Genomic DNA, 16,315 nt, shown 5'->3' on the forward strand with positions numbered 1-16,315 from the left:
TTTTAGCATTTTCACCCATACATTTTACATTTCATTGCGCAAAATGTCATTTTCATCCATTTTTCAATAAAATGTCGATTTTACATTTTATCCATTTTTCAATAAAATATCAATTTTACCCTCCTATTCAAATAGAAAAAAAAAGATGAATTACCAACTCAACCATAGTCCTTAAATTTTTAAAAAATTACAAAGAAATCATAAATTCTCAATCGCTACCACTTTCACAACCTATCAAGCTGCCACCTATAGATCCACATAGCACCACCTTTCTGCCACCATGCCCAACGGACTCCACCACCATCCTCTTACACAGGAATTTGAAAGATTGGAGTACTAAGGACCCACCAATTTTGGTTCTCTCATCGTGAATCGCACCCGTAAGAGTTTTGGACCAAAAATTGAAACGGTTGAGGGGATAATTTGTTCAATTAAATTCATATACATTGTCGCTTGGGTTTGTTGATTTTTCGATTGATGTCAATTTCGGAAATTAGTGTTGCGGGATGCATGAATTGAAGGAGAAGATTTTGGCAAAATACGTCGCGCACTGTCGAATGTTCTAGAATTACAACAAAATGATTTGAGGTAGTTTTGAATGATGTGAGGCCAAGTATAGATTCGTCGAGGCGAGGTGTAACCATCGGTGGTAGTGTGTGACCGTGGGTGGCGCCAAAAGTGAGATTGTCATGAAGGGTTGTATACGACAATTTGGTATTTTGGGCTATAAATGTGGTTGTTTTGGATAGATTGGTGACCAATACTATGGAGGATGATACTGGGGAGAGTGAGGCGAGGCTGGTGGTTGTAGAGTCTGATGGGTGTTGTGGTCGAAAGATGGTGCTATATAGATCTATATGTGGCGGCTTAGTGGGGTTGTGAAAGTGGTGGTAGTGGAGAATTTAGAACTTATCTGTAATATTTTGAAAGATCCAGGACTATGATTACAATTAGTTATTTATTTTTCTTTTCTTTTCTTTTTGTTTTATTTGAATAGGAGGGTAAAATCATTATTTTATTGGAAAAAAAGGATAAAAATGACTTTTTTAGCAATGAAATGTGAAAGATAAGGGTGAAAATCTCAAAAAATAAAAGATATGGATGTTTTGCACAATAACATTGAAAGGTATGACATTTTTTACAGCCCAAGAACAATTAACCAAGAGAGGAGTGAATTGGTTATTTGAAACTTTTTCGAAAATAATTTCAAATTTAAGCAAATAACAATTAATATAATAAGTAAGCAACGATGTAATAAGGATGTTCGATCCAAACAACAATCTATGTTCCTCATTACCAAACTCTCCGTCACGAGTAAGGTCTTTTCCACTATATTTGATTGACTTATGGTGCAATCTAACATTTACAAAGTTTCCGGTGATTTACAATCAAGGAGTACCGATCCTTTTACACCGTTGAGATTTCCAAGACCTCAACACGACCCACAATCCAAAAATAAGAGAATTGAAATTACAAGTGAAAAACTTCTCTCTTAATAAATGATATAGACTTAGTTTGAATATAAGAGAGAAGTAGATAAATACTTTAATTGATAGCAAAGAAGGTAGTTCAAGTGTTTTGATTGAAAAACTTTAGTTAAGATAAATGATTTTTCAACTTTTGATCACTCAAAAAGTTTTTCAATAAATGAATTATTTGATCTTTAAAAGAGTGAAAAATAAGGTTGAGAGAATCAATAAAATACTTCACTTAATGCTCATAAACAGTCATATAAATAGTGAAGAGAAAGTGATATTTATAGCTCTCAAACATCTTCCTAACGATCAAGAGTCTGTCCTACCAGACAAGTGTACCGGACCGTCCGGTACGTACCGAACAAGGCTACTAGCCGTTGGTGAGTCAGGTATCAGAACGTTAAAAATTTTGATCGTTGGGCAAAAACCTTTACCGGATTGTCCGGTACACTACCAGACCGTCCGATAGCTCAATTCTCAAAAATAGATTTTGCCTTGAATGATTTTATTTTGAGCTCCCGAGACTTTTTTGCTAAATATTAAAATGTTATACCTATACATATAAATTCAAGAGTTCTAATATAATTTTCTTAAATATGCTCGATCATCTAGGTTTATGACTTCAATCTTGATTCCTCTTGACATTGGCATTTGTTTCGTTCTTCATGAGTGCATTTATCTTGTCCTATGCATGAATCTTCATTTTGATGCGATGGTCGATTTGATTTCAACTATCATGATTCAAAAGTAGGTTTGTTAGAACCAAAATTAAATCTTGTTTGTTATAATCAAAACATAGACCGAAGTCAACCATGTCAACAATTTTGTGCTAATTATGCTAAAAAATGAAAGGTAGGGACTTTTCGCACGATAATATTGAAAGTTATGAACATTTTGTGCTAATTACCCTTTGATTTAACGGAGCATTTAAACAGAGAGTTGACATAAGGATGTTTTGCTCAAAAAAAGGTAAAGGTAGGGATGAAATCCGCCAAACAAACAAAAGGTATGGACGTTTTGTGCTAATTACCATAATATTAATATAATCTACAAAGATGTGATAGATAGATTCAAAATCAACGACTTTAATAGATAAGAGAGTCAACAAAAATGTAAAGAAAAATGTACATGCAATTTTTATGCCAATCAAGCTACACTGATAAAAAAATGGTTGACATGCAACCTACTCGAATACTTACAATAAGAGGGGCTCACCTTTTCTCAGAGTTTAAATGCACGCAAGTCTAGCATGCATTGTTAGTGCCGGTCAATATTTCTGTCATATATTTTCTATCAGCTTAGATTAGTTTTTTGGACAAGTCTACATGCACTCACACTTTTAAAAAAATAGTTTACTCACAACCACAAGCTATCATTTTTAAAATGCACCTGAGACCCGCATATATGTGAGAGTGAGTGAAAGATTTTGTACACCAAAGTTTGTACATATATATTTATCCTAATTTTTTTTATACTCAAGGTGATTTTCGGTAAAATATTCCCTAGGAAATGATGAACTAGAAAAAATACAAAAGCCACTCTCCCACTCCCTCGTACCATCTCCCTCAAACTGTCCTTCCTGTTTCCGTACCACGTTTCAGCCTCTACTGTATTACTCTACCCCTCTTCACTTTTCAGATTCCCTTCCACTTCACGTTCGTCCCCCTGTTTCTGTACCACGTTTCAGAGTCTATTGTATTACTGTATCCTTCTTATATTTTCAGATTCTCCGCACTTCACATTCATCACTCTTGTTTCTTTCAAGAACCTCACAACTCAAGAACTCCCAAAAAAAGACATGACTACTTACCATTTCAACGCCCTTCGTCTAATCTCTCTCTTTATCTTTTACACCCACCAACTGTCCACGGCGGAGTACACCATCGGCGTCAACTATGGCACGGTGGCTGACAACCTCCCACCGCCATCTCAAGTGGCTGTTTTCATCAAAGAACAAACCACCATTGACAGAGTCAAAATCTTCGACGCTAATCCAGACATCCTTCGAGCTTTTGCCAACACTGGAGTTTTGGTCACCATCTCCGTCGCCAACGGCGACATCGTAAGCATCTCAAAGCTCCCCGCCGCCCAAACATGGGTGGCGAATAACGTCCTCCCTTTCTACCCTGACACCAAAATTCATCGCATAGCCGTTGGGAATGAAATCCTAGCCACTGGGGACAAATACCTCATAGCCCACCTCGTACCAGCCATGAGATCCATGAACGAAGCTCTCAAACTCGCTCAAATCACTGATATTCAAGTCTCCACTCCTCATTCTCTTGGAATTCTACCCATTTCCCAGCCACCCAGTGCTGGGCGGTTTAGACGCGGGTACGACCATGTCATATTCGAACCCATGTTGGAATTTCACCGCCAAACAAAAACACCATTCATGGTCTGCCCGTACCCGTACTTTGGATTCTCCGAGGAAACTCTGGATTACGCTTTGTTCAAACCAAACAGTGGCATTTTCGACAAGGCCACGGGATTAAACTACACCAATATGTTCGACGGGCAACTGGACGCAGTTTATTCAGCGATGAAGAGGCTGGGATATGATGACGTGGACATCGTGGTGGCCGAAACTGGTTGGCCTTCGGTCGGTGACCCGAACCAGGTGGGAGTTAGCTTGGACAATGCAGTTTCTTATAATGCAAACTTGGTGAAGCATGTGAATTCCGGCGTGGGAACGCCGTTGATGCCCAATAGGACTTTCGAGACTTATATTTTCTCCCTTTTCAACGAGAATCTGAAGCCGGGAACCCCTGAGCGGAATTTCGGTCTCTTTCAACCCGATTTCTCACCCGTTTACGACGTGGGCATTTTGCGCAACTCCCAGGTATATTATTTTTGCAGAGGATTGTGATTCGCTGAAGAGGAACGGATTATAAAAACTGATTATAGTTAACTTTTTACTCATGTTGGATTATTTCGTAATAGAGTGTGACTCCCATAGCTGCTCCATCTCCAATAATCGACGAGGGCAAGAAATGGTGTGTACCAAAAGTAGATGCAAGTGATGCAGCATTGCAAAATAATCTAGACTTCGTCTGTGCATCAGGAGTTGATTGTAAGCCCATACAAGATGGTGGGATTTGCTTTGAGCCTAATAACATCAGATCACACGCATCTTATGCCATGAATGCATATTATCAAGCCAATGGTCACAACGATTTTGATTGTGATTTCATGGACACCGGCATTGTCACCACTTCTAATCCTAGTAAGTCCTCTAATTGAACGTGACAACATGTAGTGGTGGCAATTTATATATTGTTACGTTCACAGTAGGCATTATAACTCTTGTCCACTGTGGGCAGGTAATCAGATATGAATATTACTAATGATATGATTTCTCCACAGGCTATGAAGAATGTACATACGATGCTTGAAAAACTGATTCTCAGTAATGACGGCAGCTGCCGAATCCAGTCTACAGTGCATTGTACAACTGTTGATTTCCTCAGCTTCAATGTGTGGAATCCCTTCTGTAATGAACGATGGTGGTTTCTTGTTTTTTGATCAGTTCTGATGTTTTACGTTGTAGCTACTGACTTTGGATTGGTGGTCGATATGCTGTAAGATGTCATCGTGTATGCTGTAAGATGTCATCGTGTTTGCGCTTTGCGTATTTTTGTTAACCTGATTATCAGGACTTTGTTTTATGTTGATTAGTAGTGATACTTAGCCTTGTTTGTTAACCATTCTTTCAGAATTATTTTTTTTTTCTTTTATACTCATTTTTAACTACATTCTCACAATAAAATATTTTTCACGTAAATTTAAAACATTTTATTTTTATTTTTTAATCACATATTCTTCAAATAGGGGGTCTAATAGCACCGGATTGTGTATTATGGCTTAAAGTAACTCTGTGAATGAACATACCACGTCCCTTTGATATCATGACTCACCATTGAATTGGTAGAGGTCTTTGTTTGGCAACAGACAAGATTCGAAGTTGTGTTATTTAGATCTCATCCGAGTGAATGCAATGCTCAAAATTCCAGTTCACAGATAGATACTAGTGAATAGTGTTTGACCCACACTCATCCAAATCAGTCAGAACTTGAGTTTCTATTAACTTACAGCGATAAAAATATGCCATATCTTTGATGGGAAGGCACAGCTTGAGCAATTAGAGGTCATGCTCGTGCTTAGGCACCAATGTTCTCAATGTCAGCACTTTTGTCCATTCTTTTGACAATGCCAGCTATAACCTGATACATGATCCAAATCTGTCTAGCGTTAGAAATACTTGGTATAAAGACAACAGTCGAAAGATTTTAAGAGGGATAGCGGCATACCTTTCCAGGTCCCAATTCATAACACTTTTCGACTCCTTTGTTTAACAGAGTCTTCACTGTTGTCTCCCATTGAACAGGAGAAGTCACCTATGATTTCAGATCAACAGGAAGAATTGAAAAAATTTAATCCAATCCAGATTATGTTCAGGGGAACAAAACAATGTCTGTAGCTCACCTGGCGAGCCAGTATTTTCTTTATCGTGTCTGGATCTGCATGTGGTTGGGCATCGACGTTGGATATAACTGGTATCCTGGGAGTCCTCAATTCTGTTGATGCCAGAGCAGCTTCCAATCTTGAGACAGCTGGGTCCATAAAACTAGTGTGGAAAGCACCAGCTACCGCTAAACGAACCTGAGTGAAGATGATATAATCAGTGGCATACTTTTCACAAAAAAACAAATATTTTAGGGAGAAAAAGTACCGTCATTCGGGCCTTGAATGACTTTGCCTTTGCTTCCACTGCTTCAATTCCTTTCAAGCCTCCAGAGACTGCATAATTTCCCTACGAGAAAGGATGCACTCCGCCATCAAGCCAAACTCAGGAAAAGTATCTCCCTTAGGACAACTAAATAATTTGCTTTCCCAGATGAAACAAAATAGTTAACTTACAGGACATAAGAAATTTGCAATTTGAACTTTGTCTGCTTCGTCCACTTCTTGATTGGCTGCATCACACAGCTGTTGCACCTTTTCAGAGTCCAGTCCAATGATACTAACCATGGCACTTTCCGCAGCATCAGCAGCATCCTGATGATAACAAGAAGATTTAATTCAAAGTGTCACTTGATACAGACGTTAATAAACAAATGGAATAGCTAATAATAGGTAGTATCACCTGCATAGCTTCACCCCTTAACTTGACCAGCTTGAGCCCATCCTCAAAGCTAAATTGACAAATCCAAGCAGAAAAAATTAATTTAGCTAGCTAAATCTTGAGTTAATGGGAAATGATTCCAATATTCACCACCTGTTTCTGTTACTGAATTAATTTTTCTTGAGGGGAACGGAAGAGGATGTGTAGGTTGGGGATTTGTAAGTATCGACACATTCTAGAAGGCAAGTTTTTTGATGTAAATGAAAAGAGACTTGTGAATTAGGCAGCTCACCTGAAAGCTCCAGCAAATGCAAGAGCAGTATACTCCCCTAAGCTTAGACCGCATGTGACATTCACAGAATCAATTATTGCCTGACCTCCGTCACGAGCTCTAAGAACTTCAACTGCAGCTAAACTTGTGACGTAGATAGCAGGCTGCACAAATGAATCCGGAAAGAAGATTGTCTAATTATATATTGTAAAGCAATCATTTTGCAGTTTCATTTTGTTTCTAATCATCACTAACATAGTCAAGCACAGTATTCTCAATCATTTCGAAAGTCATATAATTATAATAGCAGTCACAAACACGAGCTTAAGAAATTAAAAATAAAAACTTAAAATTACAAGTGACAATACTGCTGCTCTTAATCTAGGTGCCAATAGCAGTCACAAATTTCTAGCTTCGAAACATGAAATTAAGTATGCTGCCAATCCTTTGATTTTCCTTCAGGATAGATGAGAATACAGTACTACATAGACAAGGAAAATATCAATATTGTAACCGTGATAGCATACCTGGCTTAAAACCGTGGAATCAAGCTTTTCTTTTGGTCCATTGATGCAAACATCCAAAAGGTCAAACCTTGATGCAAATTAACATTAATTATTCATTGGTAAACTTATATCAAGAGAAGGATAAATAAGAACATGACAGAAAATAACGCAAGCCCGTCAAAATCAAGTTTCATAATTAAATCTACCCCAAAATATCATTTGCTCTCTTATATAATTCAGCTGCAGCAGTCACATTTTTAGCCTCCACACCCATTCCAACAGCTTGTGCACCCTGCAAGATGAAGACAGATGATATTAACTTCCGTGGCATGAGGTTGACAGCCGAAATCTAAAGTCAAAACCAGCTTTGTTCTGGCTAAATTCAAACATAATGAAGGTTTTGTTGGATGAATTTTGTGAATAGTGACGCTGAAATAAGTATAATGATGGTGACAAAGCCGAGGCAAGAGTTGGACTCTTTGTCCTTAAGTCGAATTTGCCCCGCAACGGTGCCTACGGATTTCGGCAATCGACTCCCAAGATACAACGGCTACACTTGTGTTTGTAGCACTCCAAAACACAAGTACAACGAACCAATTTAGGTTTATGTACTCCAAGGATGAAATGAAAGAAAATCAAAATAAGCGAAATGATTTTGATTTTGGATAGAAGAGAGGATGAAATCGTTTTGCATATCAAACTGTGAGGAATAGGACACCCAAAGGGTCCTATTTATAGACCATGAAGGGGTGTGGACGAAATGGTTGAGACCAAACCATGCACCATTTCCAAACAATGCATATTTATGAAAAGGTGTCTATTCACTAATGGTTGAGGTCTTTTTCGTAATTTCTCATTCATCCGATATTGGTTTTCGAAATGCCAAATATACCCTTCAATACATGCAGAGAAATCAAAATTCTCTTTCGGGGGCGTTGCCCCCGACCCCCCACGAGGGGCGTTGCCCCCTCGACCCTCGCGACCTGACCGGGCAGGTCGATCCCCGTTTGTGCGCCCCGAAGCGGCGAAGTGGCAAACAATTTTGCCTAAACGGATTGAGTCGAGCTTTTGAGTATTTGGCCGAATTCGATACGAACTTTAATCGATTTTCAATTCTCAATTTATTTAACCACCAATATCCAACAGGTTTTCATACAAAATCTTCCTTGCAGACTTTTTTTTGGGATATTGTATCCCCCTCAAAATATCAACACCAATTCAGTACATCAGGGTTTTGGTTTTTCTGGTAGGTGCCAGAGTAAGTGCCTGAGACCCATGAATGATTCGAACTTCAAAAATTATCAAGAAATTATAGTCTTTCACCTTTTTTTATTTATTTTATTTTTATGGAATTTTAACTACTCCTTCAGTAAAAATAAACAGACAATTATGAATCAATTACCAACAATCCCTTCAATTAAGCTAAGTTCGTTTACATATTTACTACAACTACAACTAATGTAGGATAGCTCACATTAGAAGAGTAACAAAATTTTAAAACTAGTCTGCACTAATACATATAGCAAAGCAAATATAAGACAGATGAAAGAATCTTGTCCAATCTCCCTCTCACTCTCGTCGAACCCTCCCCCACCCCACTCAAAACTTGGCAATTCAGTGTTCAACATTGAGTTGTATTCCTTTAAAATATAGACTAAAATCACGCAAAAATAACATAATTTAGAAGGAAAAAAAAATAACGAAAAAATGACCTGGCCAGGAAAGAGGAAAGCCCGGGAAGGCTTATAATCTTTGAAGAGCGCATCGTCGATGACAGTGGCTTGAGATCCAACAGCGACGCTCATGAAAACCTTACCTCCTCTATCCAAATTCTTGAGGGAAATTCTTGAAATTTCATTCCTGAAACCCAAATTCCTAGTTGAAATTGAGCTCCTTCTGAGGGAAACAGAAGGAAGCGCAAGAGATGAAGAAGCCATAGTCGATAAAAAAAAATGTTGAAAAGGAAGACGCTACGGATCTATTGAGATTGAGGGAGGGGAAATGGTTACAGTGAAGAAGCAGAAGAAGGTTAATTTGAAGGGGGCACAGTGACAATAGTTGGCGGAGTTTACGAAATCGGGAAGAAATGAGAGACTTGGAGTTAGCTTCACAGCGCCAACGGCTATACAAAACCGGTGAGTAGTCACTCAACTTACACCCCACTTTCGTTCTGGTTATCAAATTTATTTTTGTTCCAAACTCATCATTAAATTTCACAATTTGTTTCATTTAGATAATGTCCAATGCATTTTATTTCTACAAATTGCTACCTAGGTGGGGGCCCAAGTCGAAAAATTTCCGACTTACGTATCATTAAATTCTATTGAATAGACATTCATGTTCAAAATTGATTTACAAGTCATCCTATGAATTTTCATTAGGCGACCTTTCGAATCTAGACGTAAGTAGACAATGTATTTCTTATTTTTTTTTTACTGTACCACGTCAATTTGACAGAATCTCTGTCAGATTGCATCCATCAATTCCTTTGCTACAAAATTGCCCATGCATCCAATAGATGTTTGTGTTGTTTAATGAAATGGTTAATTGTACAAGCAATCGCCAAATTTTTATTCTAGCTACAATTAGGTAAAACTGGACATTAACTTAACAAAACTAAAAACACTCTACTCGTATGATGGATATTAAAACTAACTTATGCATATGTGGCAATCCACGTCGACTAACGGTTCTTCAATTCAACAGTAATTAAAGAACTTTATTTGGATGTCATAAATTGATATTTGAGATAAAGTTAACGTGTTAACATTTAATCATGGGATGAATACACGAGAAAATCGCTCATTTTCACTTACATGTCGTTAAATTTGATATGTCATATCATTTCCCCCCGTTTGATCCCATTACCTGAAAATGAAAATGAAAATGGGGGGAATAGTATTTTTTAGAAAAATGAATGGTTGAAAAAAAAAAAAGGAAAAGTTTTCAATTTACGTGTAATATTATTTTATGAAAGATTGTGTGGTTGAAAATAGGAGAGAGAAAAATGAAATGTAATGTAATTGAATTTAATAGGGATCAAACGGGGGCTAATGGCATCCAAAAATTCGGTGCTTTGATCGATTTTAAATTGAAGTTCAGGTGACTTGATTTCTGTAAATTATTAGTGACCTAATTATAATTGAGGTTAGATTGATGAAAGTCACGTATGCCGACGTTAGTTTTTAATGGGCGTCAATTACTGTAACATTTAGAGTGAAAGTTTAATATAGCATGAATACCTAGCTGATGTGGGGGAAATATTCCATCAATTAGAGCTTTAAACATCCATCTACATTGAATTCAACATTTTCATGTTTTAATCCAATTTCTCCGATAAATTATATACAACTTAAACATAAGATATGAAGCAATTTTAACCCTAACTAGGAAAAATAAATTTAATTTTCAACTTCCGTTTGTGTGATAGTAAATAATAGGCATACTACAAAACAGTGATGGAGTCGGACATTACTTAATGTGGTTCAAAAAGTAAGTTGTAAATTTTCTCAATATAAGGTAATACCAAGAACCTTGCTGTTTGTACACCCTCCCTGACAGAACAGACTCATAGGGGGAGGGGGAGCAATTTTTTATCATTCTTTTTCACTTGGAACCCACGCGAATGTGAGAATCTATAAACAAAGTGGTAAACTATTTTTCTGTACAAATAATATTTTCCTAATACCAACATTGGATTGAGACTTGAGAGGTGAGACGTAGTTTGATTGCTAAAGTTTGTTGTCTTCATATCCACCGACAAATTGGGCAGGAGCTCACTTTAGACTTTGGTCTAGTTCATAATTTTTATTTTTAATTTTTTTTAACGAGGTGTCCTAGCTTACGCCAGACTATATCCTCGTCCCTGAACCTCCGGCCCCTCAGCTGCTCAGGGAGGTAAATCGCAGGATGTGCCCTTATTGGTTCCCAGGTTCCCACATGGCTTTTACTCCTTCCCCAAAAGGAGCTTCCTCCATGGTTATTACATCACCAAACTGCTCCAACCCTTCCTCTGATTATTACATCACTTGGCTGCTCAAATCAGGAATCGAACTCCCCACGCTTGGTTCCAGAGCCCCCCAAATGTGATTGTTCCGCCAACTTGAATGTGCCATTGGGAGCGTCTAGTTCATAAATTATAGATATTGGAGGAGGAACAAGAAATAAATTGGTAATTTCAGATTTGGGCATTCAACATATCAAATTGAACTTCTAAATTTAGATGGAACTCTAGTTAGCGTATGTTTTTTTTTTTTTTTTTATGTGTACATTAATGACAATTAGCCTATTAGTCTTCAATTAAACATAAATAAAATCACTCTACTCGTGCGATGGCCACTGGTGGACCCACTTGGAGTCAAATGACCCCACAAAATTTTGACCTTATATATATAACCTAACAGCTATCGACCGGCCAAACGCGGTTTCCCAATAGCTGCCTACAACCCACAAGCCCCAAATCCAATCATTGTATCCATATTCTATATATGAGACATCCATATCCAAATCCAATCACTATATCCACATGCCATATATGATATATCCATATCCATAATCCATTTATTGATTACCCAACCCAACTTATATGAGTTCTAATATTCCCAAATCCCATAAGAAAGGCATTTGGAAGTAAATGTAAATTATAGGTAAAACTCCAACTTGGATGCAATTAGCGTAAGAAAGGCATTTTGAGCTTAATTGAAGTTGGATCAGAACAATTGAAGATTATTCGAAGAATTAAGCCCTTTTTTGATCCTCATTATCTAAAATCATATTTTTTCTCAAACTCATTTCCAACTACACATTTTCACCGTAAAATACTATGCACTCAAAATAAAAAAATTTCCTACTTTTTAATCACATATTTGCCAAAAATTTACTATTACAAAAATTAATTTCAACCAAAAATAAAAAATAAAAATGGAGCTCTATGAGAGCAATTGGAATAAAATCATAAGTTTCGAGAGTTAAATTCAATAATTTAAAAGTTTGATGACTAAATTGTGAACTTCAGAAAAGGAGCAAAACCAAATAATGTACAATAATTATTCTCAAACAGGGCCACGTAGAAAAAGAAAAGGGGGTGGGGAGTTGGGGGCGAGGGTGGAAAAACAGTGCCTACGTGGCCCTGCTTCCCAATAATAACTCAATAATGTAGCCTAAATAAAGTGCAACTAGACAACAAATTGCCTAAAAACCCTTCTTTATTGTAACTAGTTCCCCTTAAAATACATAATAATTATTCCTGTAATCACATTCAATCCAAAATACACACAAAAATTGTTCCCCTACTGATTTCTTTCAATCATACCAATTCATAATTTAAGGGGCAATAAAAGAAATAACCCATGAGCACAGTTTCCAAAGTGGACAAGAAAGCTAATTTACTTATTACAGGTATACAGGCAAATTGAACTAATGGCTTCAAGAAGGATAGCGAAAAGAGAGTCTACTAGGTGAATCGATTCTTACGATGTGTTCATCCTCGAGAAGGATAGCGAAAAGAGAGTCTACTAGGTGAATCGATTCTTACGATGTGTTCATCCTCGGCACCAGACTCATCATCGCTCGAGTCATCTCTTGCATGACTCTCTTGTAGCTGCAAATCTTGAGCAGTGTTTTCTTGTTTGCTCTCTTGCACATCATGTTTCTTCCGCAAAGTAGAAGACCCCTCTGATCTGACAGAAACAAGACGTCGTGCACCATTTGATGGAACTCTTGGGTAAGACAGACTGTGAGATGGCTTTACTCCGGTAAATCTTGGAAAGCTACCGTGGCGTCGTCTCCTGTTGTTGTCTATCTGATGAATTTTAACAACATACCCATCAATTCATTCGTTTCTAATTTTGGTCAACTTGTAGAGAAAATTATACTTATCACTGTTCAATTCCTCCAGTTTTCCATCCACATGCATAAAATATTCACAAATTTCTCTAATATTGCTAAAATAAAATTTTTTGTTTCACTTCATTCTGAGAATTTCCTTCATCAAATTTAGCATCAGAGCAAGCTTGATCCTTGCAGATGGCAACTTAAGGTCATTGTGGGCATAAATCAGAAAGATGGTAAGAAAGGAGAAGAGATTAATCTTGAAGAGGAGTTAGGTCCTTTCCATACAAACCTGAACTTCGCTGTGGATTGGAAGAGAGAATTATTTTGGCTATTCATTCAAGTGGAGGAACCACATATAGTTAAGAAGTTCTCCATAGGGAGCAATTTCAATAGATTATTTAAAGGGGAATGCCAATCATGAAGATAAAGTTAAAAGGAGCTATAGTTCAATGGTGAAAGAAATTTGAAGAGCAATGGACTCAACAAGGTAAACCAAAATTTGGACTGGGAAGCGCAGAAAGCCAAACATTCAAAGAAATTTTTGTATGCAGATAATACGGATTTCTTACAAAGGGGCAGATGAATATGTTCAGCCGTTCAGGTAAGAGATGCACTAAATTAAATTGGTACAAACGAGAGTAATGAGCAGATGACATCTCTTCAACTTATCAGTCTTTACCATTTAACTAGACATAAGATTGAGTTTGATTTTTCAATCTAGGAGATCTTTGACAATGTCTGTGGATGGTAGAAAAGAGGGTTTGTGGTATGGTGCAAGACAATCTCTAGTTGGACATAACCAAACAACAAATCAAAGGGTATGGTGCAGTTCAAGACATTCTAAGTAAACAGAGTAGTCAAAATAATTGCTGGGGATCAACACATCCTTAGGAATATAATCTCCATCACAAGGATCTTTGTCTATGGGGATTTCCACATATTATTTTGGTTCGAGATGCAAAGTTCATGGGACACTTTTGGCAACATCTTAGAAGGTTTAGTGGAAACTTAAATATTCCAGCACTGTTAGCCTAGAAATAGAGGAACTAATTGAAGTTTCAAATAGGAGCCTCTAATGCTAGTTTGTATTGCTCAGGATCATGTGATGACTTAGCTTGAGATCTTGACACGCATAGAGTTAGAGTTAACTTATAATAATTCTTTCAACCATACCTTCCAAAACACTACCTTCGAAGCTACCAAATGTTTATAAACCAAAACATGGGTCATCTTGTTCCTGTAACCTCAAGAAGCTCAACTAACTGATAATGGGGGATTTTCGATTGAGCATGTTAAGAAACTGTACAAGGAAGTGCACTGTGCAATTTTAACTAGTAATAACCTGTAATGTTGAACCAGCAAGGCAATCACATGCCTCTGAAGAAATTCAACAGAGAGACTAGGTGCTACCGCATTTAGGTCTAAGGCACTCACCATGAGCTGAAAGCTACAAAATTTGGGTTGTTTAAGTGTTAAGAAAGATCAGTCTCTTGCACACACCATTATTTTTCCCTGACTGCTTGTAGATTATCTTCACATTAATGCTGTTGGCTTACAACGAGTATATTTTATTTGAAAGTAATAAATGGAGAAATGCAACTGAATGTTGATCTCCTCTCAAAGGACCATCAGATATTATTGAGGATATCTAGAATGTGAAAGAGGTCAGTTCTGGAAGAGGAAATATCTATGGCAGATTCTTTGTGAAATGACCAAGTCCACTAGAAAAAGTACATAGATGTTAGACAAAGAGCTGAAAAGAGTTAGATCCAGAAGTATATGAAATCATCAGACTTCCTTGCTAGAGGAACATGGGCAGAGTGTACAGGAGCATACGTATTTTTCTTACAAATTTCTTTGGAGCCAGTTCTATTCATATTGGCCTTTTGCAGTCTTTTTATTTTTGCCTGCCACTTATAAGTCAGGGTATTTTGGCCTTCTTCAGTTATTAGCTTATCACAGAAATTTTATTCTCTTATAAAACATGTACTTAATCATTAACCATCACTACGCATCTGAGTTCTTAGAAATTCTTAGGGGACAAATACCCTAGAATCATTTGTATATCTCTTATTTGGTATATATGTTCTACTGGGCCAAGTTGTTTAACAAAAATATTGCTATTTTACCTTATAATTCCTTCTCCTGCAAGTTTCATTCATCAAATTGACAGAGCAAAATGCAAAAGTAAATAACCATAAATAGGTGCTGAAGTTATGCATCTTTCTCATAATCATGAAAGTATTTAAAACCAAAAACATGAAGAGATGAAGTTACCATGCCTCCAAAGATGCTTAACTGCATAGCCCGCGCTGACAAATTGTTTCCTTGTTGATCAGTCTCTTCCAGAGCATGGACTTGTCGGCTAGACTTGTAAAAATGCTCAGGCCAACTCATTAGACCACCATGCTCTCTAGCTAGAGGTCCAGATGGATGGTCAGCAGAATGTGATATCAGTGAAGATGACCTTCGCTGAAGGGTTCTGCTGGACTCAAATCCAGAAACATCGAACATTATCACTCTTGCCCTCGTCTCTACCTGATACCGAGACAGTTGATGAAAGAAACTAGCTCCTATGGCACCTATATTTTGGATCCAAAATGGGATGAATGAGGACAAGGAATATGGTCATATTCAAAGACTTGGTTCATGCGATTCTTTATATTGGATAAACTACTAATTAGTAATGGTCAAATCAATACTGATATATCTATTTAACATGACCTTACATAAATCTCATGGCTAGTACTTCAAAAACATTTTACACCATATTTATAGCAAATATAGTCATGCCAAGGTAGCAAATAATAATTTTACACTGAAGTTGAGTGTCAATAGCTAATTTATGATACATTCTGTGAAGAGTTTTCTCTCCTGAGGAAAGATCTCAAGGATAGTCCTATAGTGCTTGCTCATAGCCAAAACTAGAAATGATGCATGTCAAGAAAAATGATTCGTATTAAACAGTACTGCTTTCTGCTTCAACAGGATTGTTTTACTCTATGATTTTGTTTGTCCAACCAGAAAATTCAGAAAATGGCATTTTTTGATGCGTAGTGTAAAGCAATCAGAAAGTTGCTCTCACAAAGAAAATGTTAGTACTAAT

General features: G+C 37.1%; 3 protein-coding genes across 3 annotated transcripts in view; 1 reads left to right on the forward strand and 2 right to left on the reverse strand.

The window, feature by feature from the left end:
- The first annotated feature begins 2,679 nt into the window (after window positions 1-2,679).
- Window positions 2,680-5,179, forward strand: LOC111405931 (glucan endo-1,3-beta-glucosidase-like). Its single transcript, XM_023035047.1, has 3 exons — window positions 2,680-4,317; window positions 4,419-4,701; window positions 4,842-5,179. The coding sequence occupies exons 1-3, from the start codon at window positions 3,274-3,276 to the stop codon at window positions 4,868-4,870; spliced, it is 1,356 nt and encodes a 451-aa protein (XP_022890815.1). The 5' UTR covers window positions 2,680-3,273; the 3' UTR covers window positions 4,871-5,179.
- A 234-nt stretch (window positions 5,180-5,413) lies between these two features.
- LOC111405932 (malonyl CoA-acyl carrier protein transacylase) lies at window positions 5,414-9,489 on the reverse strand. The gene is made up of 10 exons (XM_023035048.1): window positions 9,090-9,489; window positions 7,584-7,669; window positions 7,399-7,465; window positions 6,893-7,035; window positions 6,622-6,670; window positions 6,396-6,533; window positions 6,208-6,288; window positions 5,961-6,137; window positions 5,786-5,872; window positions 5,414-5,698 (listed from the first exon to the last, which is right to left on the reverse strand). The coding sequence occupies exons 1-10, from the start codon at window positions 9,312-9,314 to the stop codon at window positions 5,636-5,638; spliced, it is 1,116 nt and encodes a 371-aa protein (XP_022890816.1). The 5' UTR covers window positions 9,315-9,489; the 3' UTR covers window positions 5,414-5,635.
- Window positions 9,490-12,563: 3,074 nt separating this feature from the next.
- LOC111406702 (sodium/hydrogen exchanger 7-like) overlaps window positions 12,564-16,315 on the reverse strand; it is a 51,733-nt gene continuing 47,981 nt past the window's right edge. The window contains exons 28-29 of the mRNA XM_023036083.1: window positions 15,487-15,791; window positions 12,564-13,177 (exon numbers count right to left, since the gene is read on the reverse strand). Of these exons, the coding sequence (XP_022891851.1) occupies window positions 12,857-13,177; window positions 15,487-15,791 (626 nt within the window). The 3' untranslated portion in view covers window positions 12,564-12,856. The remainder of the gene's footprint in view (window positions 13,178-15,486; window positions 15,792-16,315) is intronic.

Source organism: Olea europaea, chromosome 12, assembly GCF_002742605.1.
Source record: "Olea europaea var. sylvestris chromosome 12, O_europaea_v1, whole genome shotgun sequence".
NCBI classification, from domain to species: domain Eukaryota; kingdom Viridiplantae; phylum Streptophyta; class Magnoliopsida; order Lamiales; family Oleaceae; genus Olea; species Olea europaea.